Source organism: Necator americanus, chromosome X (genome assembly GCF_031761385.1).
Source record: "Necator americanus strain Aroian chromosome X, whole genome shotgun sequence".
NCBI lineage: Eukaryota > Metazoa > Nematoda > Chromadorea > Rhabditida > Ancylostomatidae > Necator > Necator americanus.
Genome location: NC_087376.1, coordinates 20,507,775 through 20,529,957, shown reverse-complemented (window position 1 = coordinate 20,529,957; position 22,183 = coordinate 20,507,775). Strand labels below are relative to the sequence as shown.

Genomic DNA, 22,183 nt, shown 5'->3' with positions numbered 1-22,183 from the left:
GAATCTAGAGAATCAGCTACGGTAATAATACTTTCTGATGAAAATGTAATGTTTGTGCCTTTTGATATGTTCTTCGAAGAGAAAATGAAAAAAAAACTTCCCATGGTAAAGTCTAGTGGAACATTATTGGTGGCCTTTATTGGTTTTTTTCTTTTAAATTAACTATTTCTTACTGGTATCCTTTTTCAATTTATTTTTTGCTTATGTTGTCAACTTTGATCCTAAGCCATTCAGCACTCTGCTCGGGTTTCAGAAACTGTACCATCCAATAATATTGATATCTGCAGCTGTCCTTTTCGAATATAGATATGATTAAGCATGCTTGGGAATTTTCGATAGTAAAAGTGTCAATTTTGCAGTAATCTGCTCCATTCGAAATGGTGCGGGATTAAAAGGGACATTTGCTAGCACAACTCTTCGTTGCAGCCCGCGATGGTCCCATCTCCATCACAGGCGGTGGTTCCATGTCGTTTTCACCCGACTACAGAGTCTACTATTTCTGTACTCCTTATTCTTGGCACAGAAACTAAGCAAATTTCCAAATCAATGCGTCTAAACAACAAACTCTTCAAATTTCCAAACATTGAGAACGTGACTTTGCAAAGGTATTTTTCTTTGGTATAGACATGCAACTGATTGACTTACTTGTTTTAAACGGCGACCGGATATTACGAGCTAATAATTATATCCGCACTCTCGCAAGGGTGTCGTCTTTGAACATGTCCGATCCTGTTCTGTCTTCAACTAGAGCTCGCATGGGAAGGATCAATTTGTCGCTGCTCCATAGTTTGCGTTACGTCTCTATTGAACTGCTTGTCAACGTTAAATGATCGCAGATCTTTCACCACATCTGTCCAAAACTTCCTTCCACGACCAGGAGGCCTTTTCCAGTTTGATTGTGAGAATAGGACATGCGAATCCTTAGGACAACTGGGACAGGACGACCAGCCAATCTCCTTATTATTTTATTGGCTAAAAAAGCGATGACGGTTTTTTGTGACTACTACATAAGGCCGGGGAAGATTTTGATATCTTTTCGCGTGAATGCTGCGTAATGTTCTTCGTTATGGCACATATCAGCCAAAAGGAGCCTAACAGTCGCCTGATCAGCAGTTCAAACGTTCTCGTGTACTGAAACTTTGGCATACTTTTGTCCGTGTTTTCCAATACTGTGCCTACGAGGTTTTTTTTTTTGACGAAGTCTTTATTTGTCTGACATTTCGGCTTTCTCGGCGTCTTCATAGGCGTAAATAAAAGGTGGTTGGAACAATTCTATGTTTATTCCGTCAACTGCAACACTATCCTGGGTTAGTGTCTCGATAATCGTTCAAGGTATTGAAAACGAAAGCCATATATATTGAAAATACTCTTACATAGTGTTCCAGGGGATGTGCTGCAGCTGGTAGCATGCATTTGTAACTGTTCAGTGCACCAGCGACACCAGGGACGATATAGATGATTTGATCCTGACTTACTTGACTTAAATGGCGGACTGATGTCATCGCCTGACGCGATTATGCGCATCTCCAGAGAGGTATGTCTCTAAACATGGCTCTGCCTAACCTTCTCGATCTTCTGCGAGAGCTTGCACAGAACCTATCCATTCGTCGATATTCCATGCCCTGCGAAACCTTACTTTCGCGTGAACTGCCTATCCACGCCTAGTGTCTTCAGGTCCTCTTTCACCACCTCAGTCCAAAACTCACTTTTTCTGTCAAATTGATTCTCTCATTTTGAACCCAGCAAACTATTTAGAACTCGTTGAACAAGGCAAACTGCTCGCCTAATTAACGTATGATCAAAAAAGTGAAGACGATTTTCTGTGGCCACTTTCGATGGCGGTGCAAGATTTTGATATCTTCCACGTGTCGCCGGTGCAGCGCATCGATTTCTGCGTAAAGATTTTTATTGTGGCATACCCTTGACCAGAAATAACCAAGCAGCCGTCTAAGCAGCTTCCTTACTGCGCAATCAAGCCTCTCCACCACCGCAGATGGTGCTACCCAAGTCTCCTATGCGTACATCATGATGAGGCGAATTACGGGCGAAAAATGGGGCGAAAATTTAGACTCGCAGCTTGAATTAGTTGGCGATAGGGGTCGACCACAAACACTTTATCAAGGAGTTGAATGCAGAACAGACCTTAGCACATCTCTGCTGAATATCTTTCCCGTAGCTGCCGTTGTTCTTCAGCATACACTCCAGGCAATAGAACTCATCCGAGTACGATCCGTTGTCCGTCCATCCTAATTTCCGTTTGTAATCTCCGAGGAGAATCTCACCTGCTTGCATTTATCCAGGCGTAAACGTAGTCCATAGGCTGCAGCCAGCTTCGACACAAGGTTATTCGTTGATCTATGTAGTCAAGTGAACGGAGGAACTCTCGCGGTACTCAATCGGTGCGAAGCGCGCTGAGAAGACGACCTCGGCGAAGTGCTGAACCACCTTTTTGTAATTATGGGAATCTTTTGCCATATAATAGTGCATGTTATATAGCTCGTACGTCCCCAATTTGTACACTCAACCGCCTGATTGCGCTTAGTTAGAGCAGGGCCACCACGAGCAGGTAGCAATCAGACTTGTACACGCGGCCTCATACGGATTTCATTTGCACATGCACTATCAGGAAGTTATAAGTCACAGAGCGGTACAATTGGAAAAAAAAATTCATTCGTTATCGACAAGCATTTCTATCATTCATTCAAGCGTTTCTTTCAAGTGCTCAAAACGTCTCCAGAGTCTTTCTTGTCGATTTTTCTTTTTCGTAGGCAGAGCGTGAGTTGTTTCGGAAACGCTCGTCCACTTCGGACTGTGTTGATGTTATGATGCAACAGTCAATGTATCTGCAAGACATTATCGGTGTGGGCGACAGCTTCTTCAATTATACTCATGAAGCAGATTGTCAGTACTGGTGCTAATCTTTGACCCATTGCTAACCTTCTTAATTGTGCGATTTTTTTTCCAGACCACGTGAAAATGTTACAATTAAGGCATTCCTTGATTAGGGCCATTATGCGAGATTTGCTAAGATCATGTTTCTATGTTGTTACTATGTAAGTCTATCATCTCACATAGACCTTGTAATGCCTCACTATTTTTCACATTCGTATAGAGTGAGGTCACATTGAAGGAATCTATCACGCGGTTACCCTTAACTCTCGCGTTACGTAATCATTCAAGGAAATGGTGCGTGTTCGACAAATTGTGATGGTAGTTTAAGTAAAATCTGGCTCACAGTTCTATTAAAGGCAGCATACAACGAATTTGGGGTGGTACGGATTTCAGGTGGAGTATCCGTGTACGGGGTCGTAGATTATGGGGACCGGGGTGGATCAAACTCATCTCTCCCTGTATCACTGCAAGCAACCGGCCACTGAATGCTGTTTTGTACGATGCCTTCTATTGCACCCTTGCACGCGAAGCGTCTCTTACTAAATATCGGAGCAATCCGAATTGGTTTCCGACGAATCGCAGGGCGGAGGCGGCGCAAAGGAGAGGGGAGCGTTGGATTTGTGGTATGCTGCCTTTAACTGGTGTCGGTTCTTCATACTACAATTTACGAGAGAACTAGGGTGTGTCATGCAGAATATTCATAACTAGGAGCTGTACTGTCTTCAAAATATGTAGAAGTTCCTGCATTGCATTTCCAACCTCATCACACGCAGTTAAAGCTCATTTTTGTCGTTTTTGACCTCTACTCTCTTTAAGACCGTGAATTGCTAATGAAATCGGAGCTCTGAAAGTGAGTTTTACACCATTTCTGAATTCTTAGAGATGTTGATAGCAGTCCGCATTTAAAGCAGTCGATGTTCAAGAAGATATTACTAGATTTTCAAAGATTTCCGCGCGTCTCTGCGGTTTTTGCAAACGCACTCGGTTCATTCTTTTCCTCCCGACAATCAACGGTTTCTTACAGGGTTTTCTACCACATTGTCCGCCAGCACATGAACAACGTTGAGCAGTCCTGAGAGAGATAAAAAATCTTTAAAAATTCAACCAGATCTTCTTGAACATCGACTAGTTAGAAGAACCAATGTTTTTCTTTCCATTCATATTTAGAACAAAAAAAAAATCCTTGTAAAAGTACAGAACATGATAAAAGAGCAAAGAAGGCAAGCACAAACAATGCAGCTACTGAAAACTTGCTAAACTTTTCCTGCCCGAGCTATTTCCTGTGGATCTGAATTTTCAAATTTTATTCATGCGATTTTCGCCTCTTTTAAACGGGTTTGCTCTTCCTACATTACTTTCGGTTGTATTAAATTTAGCTAAAAGAGGATGAAAATCGAAGCATAAGCTCGAAGAGGTGGGGCGTTGCAATAGATGGCGTCGTGCAAACAGCATTCTGGAGGCGGCTGTTTGCGGTGATGCAGGGAGAGATGAGCGGAACTACCCCGTCTCCATAATCTATGACCCCGTATACGGATACTCCACCTGAAATCCGCACCACCTCAGATTCGTGGTATGCTGCTTTTAAAGGACCACGAAATTCGATCCGTTAGTCTTCCCACATAACCTATTATTGGTCGGATTTTGAACGTGGTTGCTGATGTTGAGTTCATCTCATCGGGTTGCAGTTTCTGTTTTGGTGAGGCTATATTGGATGTAGTTGAGTTCGCCACAAAAAGTGTCCTTGTGCTCAGCGCTTTAATTAGTGCGAGTATCTAGAATCCAGAGTTTGAGTCCTCTGCGATCTTGCACTCATACAGTGGCGCACCTTGACTACACTGATCCATACTCCTTCAAAAGGGTGTTGTAGTCATTTAGCAAGGCAATTGTGCAGGCTACTCTCCTTTCATCAGCATTGCCGCAGTAGACGGTGTAGTTATCGATACTGTTGAGGCTGTAGGGCGATCTCTGATGTGTGTTTCCTACAATAGAGCAAACAGTGTATGCAAATATCGCAGTAGTCTGGATAGAGCAGGTGGTTGCAGTTAATTTGACCCTGATCGACAATTCAACATCACGGTTATTTGTTGTTAAGGATTCCATGTTCGTCTCAAGTATTTGATCTGTCTGAGAATGGGCTCCGCCAGTGTGCTGAAAGGCGGCTCTTTTCTACAATATTTGGGAATATTTGCCAGTTCGTGACAGTTCATGATATTTAGCTCTTACGCTTTCGGGGCAATACTGTGCGGGGGAACGGTAAAGAGGGTTCTCCGCGAATACCTCCGAGACATTACGTATCCACTGGATATGCCGCTGGATACGCGACCATACCTCGATGAGGTCGCGCTAAAGTCGTTCATAGAGACCTAGACAACCGTCTTAGATGCTCTTCGGGCCATAGAGGTGCAAACAACTACACACTTATAACGAAACATGTGAAGAAAAATGCTGTGAGTTGTCGAAATTACAGAATAAATTTAGAAAATGTAGTTAAAAGTACATATCATTTTGTGTGGTTTTGAAGTAAGAGGACAGGAATGGGTTTTGTCTAGATTTTACCTTCAGGAAGTCTAGAAATCTTATCACATTAACTCTTTCTCATATAAGAGGTCAGAGATACAGAGGGTATATCTGTCCGGGAATAAATTAGGGTACAAAAAAAAGTGGCACTTGCAGTTAACGAAAGTCCTCATTCCCATTACTTTTGGAAGTTGGAATGTTCCGTTTTTAATGAAATTTTTTACACCTAATTTGGAATTACTAGATGCACCTTTCTCTCTTATTTTACGTGAGGATTTCTCTTGCTTTTGGTATGGTTACAGCGCTGAGGTCACCTCATATCGCGAAATTCCAGTGGATGTTTCTAATTCTCTACAACAATTTTGTAGCTTGTGAATAATAACCGAGCCGGTGACGGTGAGTATGATGTTTAGCGGTAACCACACAGAGTTAGGTATTTAGGTGGTAACGAAGGGAAATCTTTTTCTCGCACCACTGGTAATTACTCTGGCGAGGCATGATCAGGGCATGCTCGAAAATCTGCCGGGACCTTCTTTACACGCACCCTACTGTGCGTTACTCAGATTCCTCACTGCGTTTAGTGAAAGCAGAGCTACCACCTGTAGGCTACAGAAAGACTTGTATACTTGGCTCTTGGATAACTCACCAGTTTTAATCCATTTAGCTTTGTTTATTCTTAGGACTGGAACTGCGTGAGGCTGCGGGCGGAAACTACAACTGACAAGGGACCCGTCTTGTTGTCAGTTGTGGAGGAGGCAATAACAGTGTTGAAATCAGTTTCAATGTCTTTGAAATGGGAATGAGAGTTTTTGAAAACGAGGAACGCAATGCGTGACCTGCAGTTGTTGTTAACGATAAGAGCATGATGCCTTGCTGCAGATTTTGCCTTTTTGTGCTCAACCATCATGAAACATTTGTACGCATGTGGAAAAGCTATCCGGCGCCGAAAAAGGTGACTCGTTCGTCTTCAAACAAGCAGGTTACCATAACCGGATTCGTGCATCGCATGGCCGCGAACAGCAGCTTGTTCGACTTTATCATAATGTAGGACGAAGAATAGTCTCTCCACGATAATTATACCTAGAAACTATCGTAGTTGTATTCCAGAGGAGATGTTTTAATGCGGATCCCTAGGTGCAAAAATTGAGAAGAGTGAATGAAACGTTGCGCCATCCATTAGTGGATATGACATTTAAATTTCTTGGGGCCAAAGCGGAGCTCGCATTAATTCCTCAAAATAATATCATGGACATGAATTCGAACGCCTTTCCTCATTCGCCAAAAAAGCCACATTTACAGTTGACAGAAATACGCCATTCCTTCTGAGGTTGGTACAGTATCAGGGGTCCGAGAACAAACGCAAGAATCGCGATGTGCGATCCCAACTGCTAGCTCCGCCGCGCAGCTTCGAGAGCAGCCGTTTACGCAGCTGCTCCGGGCTTCATGCAGTTTTGATCCGACAATACAAATTGTGGTGGTCAACTTTTCCGAGTCGCGGCAAGCAGATTTCTTCGAAGAGGGTATTTTTTGTCTTTGTAAATGATGGGGAAAAGTCATAGATAAAGATGGAGAATATTTCTTAGGTTACGCTCTTGAGGTCCTTCTCTTATAATATACTTTGTTTTTTCTCCTGTGTTAAAACGGTTATCACATTCCGAACAACTTAATGAAATGATTTTATAGCATGTCGAAAACGAACAAAATTAAGATTAGAGGCACCGTTTCATACAGAGGAATTAGATATATTACTAACAGATACACTATTGATTTTGTGATTCTGCCTCATTAAACGGTCACGCACGCTCTGTGAGTGGATGGTATAGAAGAGGGCTCGCTTCACATGTGGTCTTCATTTGATTCGGAACAGCTCTGGGGAGTAGGGTTTGACGTTCTTTGCTTGTCGCTTTGTTCGTCCGTATGGAGGAGCTTTTGGTTTTCGGGAAGACGTTAGTTGGCAATATATTTTTACGGTTGTCATATCTGTGAAATATTCCCATTTCTGTTGTGTTTATAAGACGTTTTTCCCTTTTCCCTTCCGTCTTTCCCCTCTTTTGGCATTACGCGCAAACCGAATTTCTTCTGCGTTTTGACGGTAGAATTTCACGTTTCTCGTGGGGAGCCAAAATTTCTGGAGCCAAAAGAATTTCTTTGTTCGGCTGGAAGCAAACTATAACACACTGATTTTCGGTGTTTCTATACTTCTTCGACCTCAAAAAGCTGCAACAGAAATGTTTGGTGTGTTCAATGTGTGATAAACGTCATCATAGAGATCATGTTGTGAAGTTTGGTTTGTGCTTCCTTCGGGCGGTAATTTTGACACAGGAGACATAAAACGTCTCTAACAATAATCTCTTAAACTGAATTCTGCCACACGCAAAAAGCGAAAACAGTTCCAGCGTAGTGCTCAGATCTGCTGCAATCAGATTAATTTCTTCAGGTACATGTAATACACATTTATAAAGACACTAACTTACCAAGACTTTTACTACGAAGAAGTTAAAAAATGAGTGGTCGAATGAATGGCTTACCCATGCCCTGCCGTCATAATATGTGCTGGTCTATTTATAGGGCTTTGCGAAAAGAAGTAGAAAATGAAAGGAATTACACTGGACCAGCGCAATTCCATTCTTTTTTGGGACCAATTTTGGTGAAAGCATTCAGCGAGTTAAGTCTACAGTCTATTAAAACTGCGGTTACAAGGGTTCTTACATATGCTGACGAGGAATTAATATACAGGACCGTTAAACGTTCGGATTTGTGGTGCATTACCGCCCAACTGGTGAAAATCGATTGGCAAAGTACTGTTGTTGCTCCCCGAATAACTTGCTTCAATCCTAAATGGAAAGTTGAATTCTGTGAATTTTACGAATATGAACATTAACACACTTAGTCTGTTAATGCAGAAAAGAGCGTGAGAAACGGCCCTGGTTGCACGACATATCTAAAGATGCAACATATAGCGGGCAGTAGAACGATGGCAGTCTGCAACACATTTGCGATTGTGCAGGTTGGAAAGCTTCTTCTGCTTATTTGGGTTATATTAGTTGGGCTGCGAACGTTGGACCACCATGGGATTGCGCGCGTCCTGTCGATTAATACGTGATAGTGGGGGGACTGGTACAACCAAAGGTGTTTCTCGCGATTTTTTCTCGATTACTGGACAGAATTGAACATGGTCACGATCATAGTCGTGAATTACCTCCTTATTCCTATCCACTCGTATATAGCACTCCATATAGAAAATTCCGTGATATGCTGCCTCTAGGTACGTGCTCAAAGTCATTAATCGCCATGAGAGTGTGGAAGTAACGCAATGACAGTGATTATGATGCGCAGACTGAAATGAGCTGGGTAAAGATCATGGACTCAAATTTTCGTGTTCTTCATAGTCTTTCATCACATATTATGTATACTGTGATCTACTTCCGGTATGATAATGTAGGCGTTTTGCTCCTAGTAACATGCTGAGTACTGGAAACATCCTGCAGGAAAGAAAAGGGAGACGACAGGGATAATCAAGGTTACCTCCAAGAGAAGGTGATAGACGGGTCTATTAGGTGATGGAGAGGGAGAAGACGAAGTTCAGTGCAATCTATCATTCAACGGGGATCAACAAAAATAGGAGATTAGAGCGAAGGAGCAATTGCAGGGCAGTGGTCTACTCATTTCTACTTCCGCCTACTTCTCATCATTTCCCTGAACCAGAATGGACTGGCGACAACTGTAGCTACCATCTACTCTAGACATGAGCTTTGTTGCGGTCTCATATCTTTGTTATGGGTGGAAAGTGTTACGAAGTTTTTTTTGATTAGAGAGAATTCCTTGCTTACATGCAGGGTTCAAAATCGTTCGCTCTTTTTCCTGATCATCATCTTGCATCTTCATCCTGGTGTTTTACAGTCGGTCAAAAGAGCTGCTCACTGCAAGATATTGATTTATTTCTGGAGTTGATATAAGTAGCAATTGTTCCACGCATTCTTTTTGCTCTTTCAAGCTCTTTTCATGAATGTACCTTGTGGTATACATGATAGAGAAGTAGTTCAAAAATAGACAAGGTCTGAATTCTATTTAAGGAGTGTGCAGCCAATAGCCAATTGTGAGATTTTGATCGAATTGATTGTATAAAAAGCCTTTATCACAATTTTGGACAAACGGACTGGCGAAAATCCAAGAAGGCCAAGAAATCCACTTTATTTGGACTTTCCAAAATCCGGTCGACCATATCAGTGTTACATCGTTTTTGTATGGCTGTTGATGACAGAGAAATAAACAGTAACAATAAACAGCATACAAATAAGGATTAAATAGCTAAGTATTAATAATAATAGTATTAATAGACCCTCCATAGTGATTAGAGTACGCTCAATCCGCCACCAATTCGTCCCGAAGAAAATCGTAGTGTCTGCCATTAATAAATCCGCTTGGGATGCGTCACCACGTTCACATCAATTCAGTATAGTTTGAGGTTTACGAACGGGTAACTGGCCTATACAATGACTTGCGGGGCTAGCCAGTATGTCAAGTCGGCGTTCTTATCCTCCTGGACAAGTCTGGTGCCAATGTGTCGACCCTGAGGGATGTAAAAGCTTGGTGAGCACCAAGGCGGACTCGAACCTCCGATCGATCGTGGAGACATCGGAACTTGAACGGTTTGATTAATAAGTAGCAAAAAAAGAGCAATAGATAACACACGTGCCTCTACTATGTAGCTCTTATCATTATTGTATATACATACTCACCATACTTATTCAAAATAGCATAGTGGAAGCTCTTATCGACTGCGCTACAGCCGCCCCCAAAATAAATAAAAGAAAATCATAGTTTATAATAGTCACCGCACGATGCTTAAAGAGAGCAAATCTGTCGGAAGTATTAATTCTACAAAGATTATATGAAAATCAGGGAATAGAAAATGGTGCGATACAAATAATATTTGGTGCGTTCAAAGGAACCAAACTACCGCACAGCGGAAACAACGATAGCCCTTGAAGACAATGTCGATACTAGCCTGTCGAAGGTCGTACACATCAATCACGTGTTCTGCTTATATACAAGAAGTGTTCAAACGATACGATACAGCGATGTCTCAGTGTTAGTTTTTTAAACTCTTGCGGCAGAATGGACGCCGTTTTTCTGCTTTTCGAAGGCAGTTTTCAGAGCTCATGAAGTGTTGGCATCAACAGGGGGAAAACCAAAGCCGAAGGTTGAGATGATGTTTCGAAGTACTGATGGCAGACCACTGAGAACTGCGAAGTTTGGAGACATCGTGGAATTCTATGTTACACTAACACCAGACAGTAAGGGGACAGTAAGAACTGTGTTCAGCACTGTATGAAAGATTCTTGAGTATATTAGTCTTGTTATAGAGGCTTACCACGGGATTTCGCCGAAGGAATGCATGTTCAGTGATCGAGAAGATATGCTTTCTCCGGATGCACGACATCTTACTTTTGTACAGAGCAGGTTAGTACGGAGATGTTAATCAATTGGTGAATCCGCTGCGTTCCGCTTCTTCCTATGATGAATTCTACCATACCTATATTTCTTCTCCTAGTTTCTATACTTGTCCTTGTACTCATTTGGTGCTTCCGGCGCCTCTTCGCTCACTTCCACCATCGTCTAATTTGAAACAAGTTTATTTTCCAGTTAAAGGCATCACCCCACGAATCCGGGGTGGTGCGGGGTTTAGGTGGGTTATGCCTATATGGGGCGTTGATTGCGAGGAAGAGTGTGATTCGGTCCACTTCGTAGTTGCCGTAAAAAACGGCCCGGAAGATGCGGCGCGTGCACAAGACTGGCACGCTCCAACCGAACTCGTTGCAGGAAATAGCGCGCCGGAACGCTCGAAGCCGTATCTTCCGGACCATTTCTTACAGCAATTAGGAAGAAATGGACGGAATCACCTTTTTCTCCATAATCTACAATCCGTATACGAATACTCCACCTGAAATCCGTACCAACTCAGATTCGTGGGGTGATGCCTTTAACTGGAGTCGGTTCTTCATACTACAATTTACGAGAGAACTCGGCTGTGTCATGCTGAATATTCATCACTAGGAGCTGTACTGTCGTCAAAATATGTAGAAGTTCTTGCGTTGCATCTTCTTAATGAGGAAGGAATGGCGTACATTCAAGTGGCGGAAATAAAAAAATACAGATCTTGCTTCAAAAAAAAAAAATAAAAATTTCTAAGAGAAGGAGTACCACATTTCCGAATCAGTACTCTTCACTTTGTGCACTTGTATTAATATGTTTCTATAGTTGCACAGTGCGTTTCTGCTACGTTTAATGGTGCGACAAATCGAATACACCTTGTGCGATAATCGATTATATTTCACAAGTGACTACAGCTCACCCCCCTTAAAGGCAGCATACTACGAATCTGGGGTGGTACGGATTTCAGGTGGAGTATCCGTGTACGGGGTCGTAGATTATGGAGACCGGGGTGGTTCCGCTCATCTCTCCCTGAATCATTGCAAGCAACCAGCAACTGAATGCTGTTTTGTACGATGCCTTCCATTGCAGCGCGCCACCCTTGCACGCGAAGCGTCTCTTACTACCTATATGGGCAATCCGAATTGGTTTCCGACGAATCGTAGGGCGGAGGCGGCGCAAAGGAGGGGGAGCATTACGAGAGATGGCGTCGCACAAAAGGTGATATTCTGGAGAAGGGTGTTTGCAGTGATGCAGGGAGAGATTAGCGGAACTACCCCCGTCTCCATAATCTACGACCCCGTATACGGATACTCCACCTGAAATCCGCACCACCTCAGATTCGTGGTATGCTGCCTTTAACTGGCGTCGGTTCTTCATACTACGATTTACGAGAGAACTAGGGTGTGTCATGCAGAATATTCATAACTAGGAGCTGTACTGTCGACAAAATATGTCAAAGATTTTCGCGTGTCTCTCATTCGCTGTTCATGTGCTGGCGGACTGACTGATAGAGGCCTGCAAGAAACTTTTGGTTTTTGTGAAGGAAAGGATGACCCGAGCAACATTCGCAGATGCCGCTGTTGCATTGAGTAGGACGCGACTGGAGACGTGTGCTATAGATTGATTATTCAAAGTTTATGATGTTTGAAAGTGAAAGGGACAAATTTATGCTCGATACCCAATCAACCATAGGTTCAGTCGCAAATATCAAATTTCTACTACTAATTAATCCTATTACCTGCAACGCAAGTGTGGTTTTTGCAAACGCACTCGGTTCATTCTTTTCCTTCCGACAATCAACGGTTTCTTACAGGGTTTTCTACCACATTGTCCGCTAGCACATGAACAACGTTGAGCAGTCCTGGGAGAGATAAGAAAATCTTTAAAAATTCAACCAGATCTTCTTGAACATCGACTAATCAGAAGTTAACTGCTAACAACATTTTCACGAATCTTGATAGCGATCCTCGCAGTAGTTTTCTTTGATCAGACCACTACTAGGAATCTTCACAATATCTTTTTTTTTTTTGAAACATTCACTACTCCACTAGTAATAGTATTTGGATGAGCATTATAACACCAACAACTTTATTCTTGCTTGCAAGCGAAAAAACAGTTTTGATAATTAGCTCTTGCGCATTTGAAGCAATGTTTTTCTTTCCATTCATATTTAGAACAAAAAATTCCTTGTAAAAGTACAGAACATGATAAAAGAGCAAAGAAGGCAAGCACAAACAATGCAGCTACTGAAAACTTGCTAAACTTTTCCTGCCCGAGTTATTTCTTGTGGATCTGAATTTGCAAATTTTATTCATGCGATTTTCGCCTCTTTTAAACGGATTTGCTCTTCCTACATCACTTTCGGTTGTACTAAATTTAGCTAAAAGAAGATGAAAATCAAAGCATAAGCTCGAAGAGAAAAAAAAAACATTTGTCCAGAATTGTACCTTTGTTCTCAACAAATCTTGATCGAATCGAATTTTATTAAACAGGTCAGTCGCGGAAATATGTGGATATGTCGGAAAGAATAATAAAATGAACAAAGGATAAAGTGTCTGGCGTTAATCAATCTGCTTGGGACCACGTTCATTTCAATTCAAAATCGTTTGAGGTTCACGAACGTGAAACTGACCTATACAATGACTTGCGGGGTTAGCCTGTATGTCAAGTCAGTATTTTTATCCTCCAAGACAAGTCTGGTACCAATTTATCGACCTCGGAGGGATGAAAAGCTTGGTGAGCACCAGCACGGACTCGAACCTCCGATCGATCGTGGAGGCATCGGAACTTGAACGGTTTGATTAATAAGTATAGTAAGAAAGAGCAATAGGAAAACACACATTCATCTATCATGTAGCTCTTATCATTACTGTATATACATATTCACCACAGTTATTCAAAATAGCAATTTGAAACTTCCAATTTCATAATTGTAGGTAGTATCAGTAAGCAGCAAAGATGACACTTGTCGGAAGAAAACTTTCAGTAAGTCGGAACATCCATAATTTCAAAATAATCAAATTAGTAAACGGGCAAACATTCATACTCGACAAAAGTGAAAACTATAATCAAAAACGGAAACCGAATAACTCAGCAATCACCAGGGACTAACATAGTACAGGGCAACGAAACCTGTGAAGTGACGTGCTCGCGGAGATCCTCCGTTGCGAACGTTTGAAGAGGATATTCCCGTTATTTAGCTGCACGAAAGATCTTATAGCCAAGCGCTAAGTATAGAGCTGTTTTCTATGCTACTGTAATTATTCATCTGCTCTCAGACATTGTCCCTCTCAGGTTATGATCTTTAGCTTGCGACGCTAACATTGCGACAGCGGTCTGGTCTCTGGTCGATTTTGGAAATTAGGCGTGGTTGTAATATACACTCATACTTGTAATATACATCTCCAACCCTAATCCAACATCGTCGATTTGCCGAACGAAGACTGCCTTGTTTTTGCCTGCATGGAACTAAAAATTGTGTTAACATTAAGCATTATCTTAAATTTACTTACTTAAACTTAATCGACGGGCTAATATGATTGCCTGACGCGAATGTCCGCATCTTCGCCGAAGTGTGTCGTCCTTGGGAAAGCTCTCCTCTCGATCTCCAAGAAGAACTTGCCCAGGATCAATCCATTCGTCGGTATTCCATATTCTGCAAAACCCTACGTCTCGCCTGAACTTCCTTTCCACGTCAAGCATCCTAAGGTCTTCTTTCACCACCTCAGTCCAGAACTTCGGATTAAGATGAGTTCTCTCCTGCTTAAATCTGGGAGAATCCTCAAAGCGCGTTGAACGAGGCGGTCTGCTGGTCTCATTGCAATGTGGCTGAAGAAGCAAAGACGATTTTCTGTAGCCACTATTGACTGCGGTGTCAGGTGTTGATACTTCCCACGTGATCTTCATCGGTACACCACATCGATGTCCGATGAAAATCTTCATTGTGGCATACCCTAGCCAGAAGGAGCCAAGCAGCTGTCGAAGATTCCTAAGTCGTAAGCAGCTTCCAACAGCAGCTATGTAGTCGATTTTTGCCGTCACTGTGGACGGTACTGACTCTCCATTCCGTGCATCATGATAGGGCAAATAGTAAATAGGTAGACTCAGAGCTTGACTTCGCCAGTGGTAGGAGTCGACGGCAAAAATTCCAAAGAGTTGGATGCAGAACAGGCCTTAGCGCTTCTATGATCTACATCGCTCTCACAGCTGCCGTTATTCTTCAGCATGCAGCCCATGTAGCAGAACTCATCTTCGAGTTCGACTGGCTGCCAGTCTACTCTGTTGAAGGTTGGAGGCTTCAAGGAGACTCACATCTGTTTGTAATTATCAGGGTCTAGGCGTGATCTGTAGGCTGAAGCTAGCTTCCATACAAGGTCGATAAGATATTGATGTTTCGTGCTGTTTTCCGATAATATCACAATATCGTAAGCGTACTCGAGATGAGTCAAGGGGCCTCCTGATGGTGCTAGAATGATATCGGTAAGACACTGATCTGCTGTTCTTTAATTTCGTCAATGGCAGTATTGAACAGAAAGGGTCCTTCCACTGCTCATGTCTTACTCCATTTACTACTTCAAACGGTGTTGTACATCTGGATGGTGCTCGAAGTGCAGCAGTGGTTCCCTTATTCATGTTATCAAGTAAGCGAACAAACTTTCCTGGTATCGGCGCAAAACGCGTTGAGAACACGGTCTCGCTGAGGAGAGTCGAAAGCCGCTTTGAAGTCCAGAAAGGCTGACTGCAGTGGCTTCGAATACCACCACTGATTCTTCTCCAGACTATGAACGCCTGGTCAGTGGTAGATCGGCCAGTACGAAAGCCAGTTTGTTGTTTCTTTGTGATATTTAATAAGGCGACCCAAAATGATTCGCCAACATAACATAACACGCAGCATTGAAATACGTCAGTAGTTTCTTGGACCCGTCATGGATAACTTCTTGTGAAATGGAGATATGACGGCATGTCCCCACGAGTCAAGTATCCTTGTGTCCATAGGGAATGAATTACCTTTGGTAGTTAAAGAATTCCAGAAGTAGAAGGGGATTCCAGCATTTTTACACTAATTCCGTCGTCTCCAGCAGACCTCCCATTCCTCATCTTTTTTTGGATACAGACCAAAACCTCCGACTCGGTCGGCTGTTCCTGGCTGACAACGGTGAACATCAGTCGTTAGACGCGCTCGAACTCAGGAGCTGATGGTTCTTGCCAGTTCAGCAAGATGTTGAACTGATACCTCCAAACTAGTGTGTTTGCATCACTAAAAGCGACTCCATTAGCCATGTTGAGGACTGAAGAACATCTTTTTATTTTGCCTTTATACTACCTCACTAAAGCTTAGGCTTTCAGCGGGTTCTTGCTTTGTGCTGGGTTGTGCTTCCATGCCTTTTCAAACCCCTTCGCTCTTGATATCCATTCATTTTCGCCATCTTGTTGCAGCTGGCGATGCAGCTTCCTTCTCAGACACTTCTCCTTGTTGGAATTACCAGTGCTGCTTGCGGCATATACAGAATTGTATGTGGATCTTGTCTCCGCAGATGCAAAGGCAAACTTCTTCCGCAGCATCTGAACCAGAATTGTTTCGCTTGCAGCGTCCTTGATGCACTTCGTAAAAGAATCCTCATCGCAAAGCTTCTTCCTGGTCCCTAATCCAACATGAAAAGACACACGTTAGCGGAAATTCGTTCTGCATTCCTCGTCTTTCAGAGCTTCCATTTCGATTTTTCATTGACGAGGTACTCCTCAGTTCCTCTTATGGAACCGCATGTTAAGGTTGAGAAGAACTGGGCGGTGCTCAGAGTCACATGCAACGTTCCAAGCGTAGCCGAGCTGAAGTTTAAGAGTCCTCATCTTCCGCTTGCGCTGCTCTTTAGGCGTTAAAAGGGTTGACTCCTGCCACGTGAGCTGATGTCGTCAGTAATTCCTCTTAAACGTGGAGGCGATGATGAGGCCTATCTGTTCACATAGTCACATTCACATGGTCGCCGTTGGCTTTCCGCTGGATGATACCATTTTCCCAGCACATCTGATTGTTGTTCGAGTCCCATCCTCGCTTTTGCGTTGATTCCAAAAATGACCACCTGCTGGCTGGGTATCTTGGACATCAACGCACTGAGTTCATCGTAGAAGGCGTCCTTTCTGTTGTCTTCAGCGGTTTCCGTAGGTGCATGAGCACTTGCGATCCAGAGTTCACGTTCTCTGCGATCCCGCAGTCGGTCTAAGCGCATCTGGACGACCTTGAGCCAGATTCCTCCACCAGGTTGTTGTAATCGTTCCTCACAGCTATCGCGCAGCCACCTACTTTCCTCTTATCAGCATCGCTGCAGTACATGATGTAATTCTCGATGCTGATCACAGGCTGATCTTTCATGCGTGTTTCCTGCAGTTCAGCAAACGGCTCGGAAAGATATCGCAGAAGCTTAGACAGGGCGGCTTGTTGGAGTTCACTCGACAGTGTTCGGCAGATCAGCGTGACGAAACGAATGCTTGTTGCCTGCTTGAGGCTTGGAAGATTCCAAGCTCCCTTTAGGCAGTTGACTTTTCAGGTTGTGGGCTTTGGCGATGTGCTGAACGACGGCACCTTTTTGTTTTCTTATTCTCCAGAAAGTAGAACTCTATACAAGGGATTTGTGGGGTTTTAGTTGTCCTGTGCATGAAATGTCGGAAATCATTGATCCTTTGGCAAATGTCAACGAAGAAGTCTACTTCTCAAAATTCAAGACTTTTCGATTTGGAAACCAAAGTACGGTGTTTGCTCAGTGCACTGTGCAAGTGTGTCTTGATGGCTCGGAATGTGTCCAGGTATGCGGTCAGTTAACTAATATTCAACGTAACTAATCAATTAATTTTTCTGCGTTTTTAGAATTGTTTCAAACGAGTATCAAATTCCAATTTGACAGCGGAGCGACTACGGTTTCGTCACAAGAGATCTTCTAACGTGCAGTACAGCAAAACAGATTTGTATGAGCAAGTGTCTGTGCGCGAGTCGCTAACGATTCTTGATGAACAGGAAACAGAAGAAGGTACAATTTATTATTATTGTCATTCTTTTGCAAGCTGGAATCTACCACATCTGTATCGGGTTGAGGAATAATTCGTGACCCTTATTCAACTAAAAACACACACAGAAATAAAAGCTGTTCCCTAAATTTTGTACCGTTCGCACCCCCTTTTATAGCTATCTCGAATCCAGCGTTATTGGGACCCGCGTCTTCTCCTTTGACAAGCTCTACCACGCCGGCACACCAATTCGACGCCGCAGGACCCGTCACACCCTCCTTTGTGGCTGTCTGGCGCCTTCGCGCCAAACCGACACCGCGGGACCCGTCTCACCCAATTTTGCTGCTATATGGCGCCGGCGCACCAATCCGGCGCCGCCGGATTCGTTGCAAACCATTGACACATACAGGCTAATCTCATTATAAATCATGATCATGATATATATTTATATACATACATATACATATAAACATAATATCGGCGTTCTGCAGCAAAAAGATATGTCACGCGAAACATCTATCCTGTGTTCGTGCGTGGAGAAATCAGCACAATTTAGAATGTTCTGCTGATTACACCCACGTAATTCAAAGTAAAGAACATAAAACCATTATTATTAATAAATTATCATTATAGAGAAGGTTTTTTTTACAAATGGTTTTAAAAAAAACTTTCTTTAAACCTGAAAATGGTCGCAAAATAAAAACCACTGAAGAACTGTTACAAATTTTTTGCCAAGGAAATTTTCGTACTACACGATAGCAGTGTTTTCAATTTTTGGAATTCTAAAGGCTACTTTTTTCAAATCATTAAATTCAAGTGTTATGCATATAAAAGGATTCATTTTTGACACATTAGTCAACGCTGAAGCTTCCTATGAGATGATTTGTGTCGTTTATAAAGTGTGTCGAATGAGACATGGAAAACCCACACATTTGGAAAAAAATGAAGGAAAGATTTTTTCCTCAACCCACGAGAATAACGAAAATTTATCATAATTTGCCTCAACTCGTCTTTCCAATTATATAGACATCAATCCGTTTGCGAGCTCGAGAACCATCGACAGAGTTCAGCTACTATTCTTAAAACCTATCTTTAAAATACATTTTGGAAAAATCACCCGTTTACCGATTAGCAGGACTGAGTCCCATATAATCGCACCATGAAGATATGTGATCAGGGTCAAGCGTGTAGTTAGGAAAAACCTTCCTGAAAACGACCCCTCCACTCACAGAAGGCCCTCCAGAAAGCGATCCCTCATCTCATTTTTTCTAGTACAGACGCTCATATAGCAATGAAGAATTAGTTATAATAAACAGAATTAAAGAAATAAATTGGACGCTTAATAAATAAATCAAAATAATATAATACAACAAATATTAATAAATAGTACTATAATAGGTATTAATGTAAAGTGCTGTGAGTAAAATAAAAATTTGTAATATAATATAGGCACCGCTGATAGCTCACTGCAGGGATTAGAAGTGTGTCAGTACATATGTGCACATATAAGTTGGAAAGATGAGGAAGCTCTCAAAATGTATTCAAAGACAATTCTTCTCTTGACAGTGATAGCAAACGGTCGAGAGTTCGATCTCCATCGGAATCATTATTTTTGCAAAATAAAAAAAAAACAGCTGAGAACGACAAAGAACACATTTTAAAACCACACTATTTCCTATTATCTCCACACATTGTTACTCAGACAATGGAAACGAACGATTGAGAGTTTGACCCTCGCAGGCATTCTTCCATTTTTGCAAAATGAAGAAAACAAATAGCACCTAAGCAGAATGCATTCTAAAAGCGATTTCATAGTGCTTTGTAAATCCTACACACAATTTTACTCATTGACAATGATTACATACGATGATTAGTTCGACTCCCGCCGGAATCTTGATTTTTGCAAAACAGAAAAGAATACTGACAAAAAATTCACCGGCACTTTTTCTGAAGCGGCTACATACTTAACAATACGGTGAAAAACGGAGCGTTTCTTTTTCTTCTAATAAATTTCGGCAAATGATGTTCTTGCAGAAAAAAATTCAAAAGCTTTTCTCTCAAGCTGTCAGTGTAAAGTGTGTGGTGTTCTTGAAAACGTTTATAGGCTTAACCACACCACTAGTAGTAGTAGTGGTTCTGCGACAATTCGTGTCTAGGTCTAAACCAGACAACTGTTTGTTTCCCTTTATTGATTAATCTTCACATGTGCTGGAAACGGTTCAAGCATACCTTCGGAGTCACCGTAAAATAAACATTTTATTCAGTGTCGTCAAGGTCCATTGAACAATGTCCGACGTCAACATCGCGTTTCCCTTTGTCGTTTGTGCTGTTTGTAGGAGTGATCTCAACAATTTGCATTGCATCAGGTAGCACTGCAGTTTACCTGAGTTGCCGACTCCTGAAAAGAAAAAAGGTGAGTTTTTTTCTTGACATACGTACCCACACATGGATATTTGTCCATTCGGAACTGACTTTCTTTCACTGCCATTCCAAAAAAGTTACCCTAAGAATTACACAAAAAATGGTAATAAATAAATGGTTTGCAGTGCGAAATTTCTAGTTGTTTTGATAGCACTTTGATTGCATGCCTGCTCCACTACATAGTGTACCAGTTTGAATGTCCTGCTAAAGTCAGACTTTTTTTGTGGTTTTCTTCGCTCGCCTTCACTGTTGTTGTCTGTTTTTCTAGCAACGTTTCCTTCTTTCTTTTTTTTGCTGTAAATTAAGGCGAAAGATTACATAAATTTCCTTTTTATACGCGTCAGTTATACATCCGAAGTATATTCATTCATCAGCTTCAAAGACTCCTTAGATACCAATATAATATAGCTACAATTTGAAAGCATTACTCGAAGTATGGGAGTTCGTCCTGATTTCCCCCAACAGCTATCAGAGAATGATGTTTAACATAAAATGGCGTGAACGACATCATCGTACTGATAAAGATAACGTTCCTCGTCAGATCATGTAAACTGTTGGCTACTGTTTAGGCAGCCGGTTTCACTCGTATTTCCATTTTCTGAGGAAGGCATAATAACAACCTGAGGCAAACGTGCAAGGAAACAGACGCAGGGGGGAGTCATAAAGGTGAAAAGCAATGCGCGCAGTAGCCATGGTTATGAAACAGTTGCAATTTCCCAATTACCTTTTGCGACATGCACACGAAGTTACTGTAAGATAATACAGCATTATGATACAACAATTCGACGCCGGTGGACCCGTCGCACCCCCTTTTATAGCTGGCGCTGGCGCACCAATCCTTTTGTTTCTTAATCGCATCATCGAAATTTTTGTTTCTTAATCGCATCGCGCTGGCCTCAAAAATAAGCGTAGCAACAAGAAGTCTGCTATGCAAGCAACTAGCGTCTAAACTGAACTATCCTTGATCATTAAATTGATAAGTAATTGGAAGTCTGTTACTCATGAAATGCGCTCGCGATGCAAATAACGATTCCGTTGAGTGTTTAGCAATCTAGTGCTTCTTCCAACTAATTCTTACTGTATTCATATTCAAACTCGTGGTAATAGACCTTGATGACCTTGTAATGTAACGTTTCCAAAGTCCCAATTCGGATGGCTGCAGAACGGCTGCCTCTCGAAACTGATTACATGAAGGAAAAAATCTTGACAAAAATATTGGCATGAAATAGTACTTTCAGTGGAAGTGCCAGTGGCTCTGTTTGCCATACATTGGCGGTATTCACTAACCCAGACACACTAAAGAGCTGCCGACAACCCCTGTGGTTGGCGTCACTGTTCTATTTGATATTTCGTCCAGTAGAACAAGTGCAATGATTTTTGAGACTAAGAACTTTACATTGAGCTATTACTAATGCCATGATCGTAGCGATAAGGATGTTCCAGGTCGGCCACGTAGTCTGATACCTGCTATTCAAGCAGTTGTCTGCCTGCGCTTGTCTTTTCTCTCAGAAAGGATTTGGCGAACATGATGACGGTAATGCACAGAGGAGTAGACAAACTGTATTCAACACTATGAATTTGCGAAATTTCTGCCGATAAAATAAATTAGCGACTTCGTACACAACTCATCGGAAATTACTACATCTTACCATGACAAAGCCAATCAGAAAACGAAAATTTCAATACGCATTCAGTTGTTCCAGATATGAAACGGTTCTTAGAGTGTCATTTAGACCAAATACAAATGTAATTGAAATTATTGATTGGTACCAGTGTGTTTAACGGCACTGGTCCCACCACATCTCACTGATTCACCCTAGGACCTGTCGCACCTCATTTTACTGCTTTCTGACGTTGGCGCATCAATTTAACAGTCATGGTGCTGCTATGGTTTGCCTTTTCTTCCTTACACGCTTTTGTT

At 42.1% G+C, this 22,183-nt stretch overlaps 1 protein-coding gene across 2 annotated transcripts in view; it reads left to right on the top strand.

The window, feature by feature from the left end:
• Positions 1-22,183, top strand: part of RB195_024429 (uncharacterized protein) — a gene marked incomplete at both ends in the record, with an annotated part of 30,112 nt that overhangs the window by 5,084 nt on the left and 2,845 nt on the right. Inside the window, 7 exons of one of the 2 annotated variants that reach the window (XM_064212200.1) lie at positions 10,358-10,500; positions 10,567-10,706; positions 10,776-10,872; positions 17,484-17,643; positions 17,705-17,864; positions 20,106-20,254; positions 21,772-21,861. In XM_064212200.1, coding sequence (XP_064068081.1) covers positions 10,358-10,500; positions 10,567-10,706; positions 10,776-10,872; positions 17,484-17,643; positions 17,705-17,864; positions 20,106-20,254; positions 21,772-21,861 — 939 coding nt within the window. Of the gene's footprint in view, positions 1-10,357; positions 10,501-10,566; positions 10,707-10,775; positions 10,873-17,483; positions 17,644-17,704; positions 17,865-20,105; positions 20,255-21,771; positions 21,862-22,183 lie in introns of those variants that run through there. The other variant, XM_064212199.1, reaches the window with a different exon arrangement.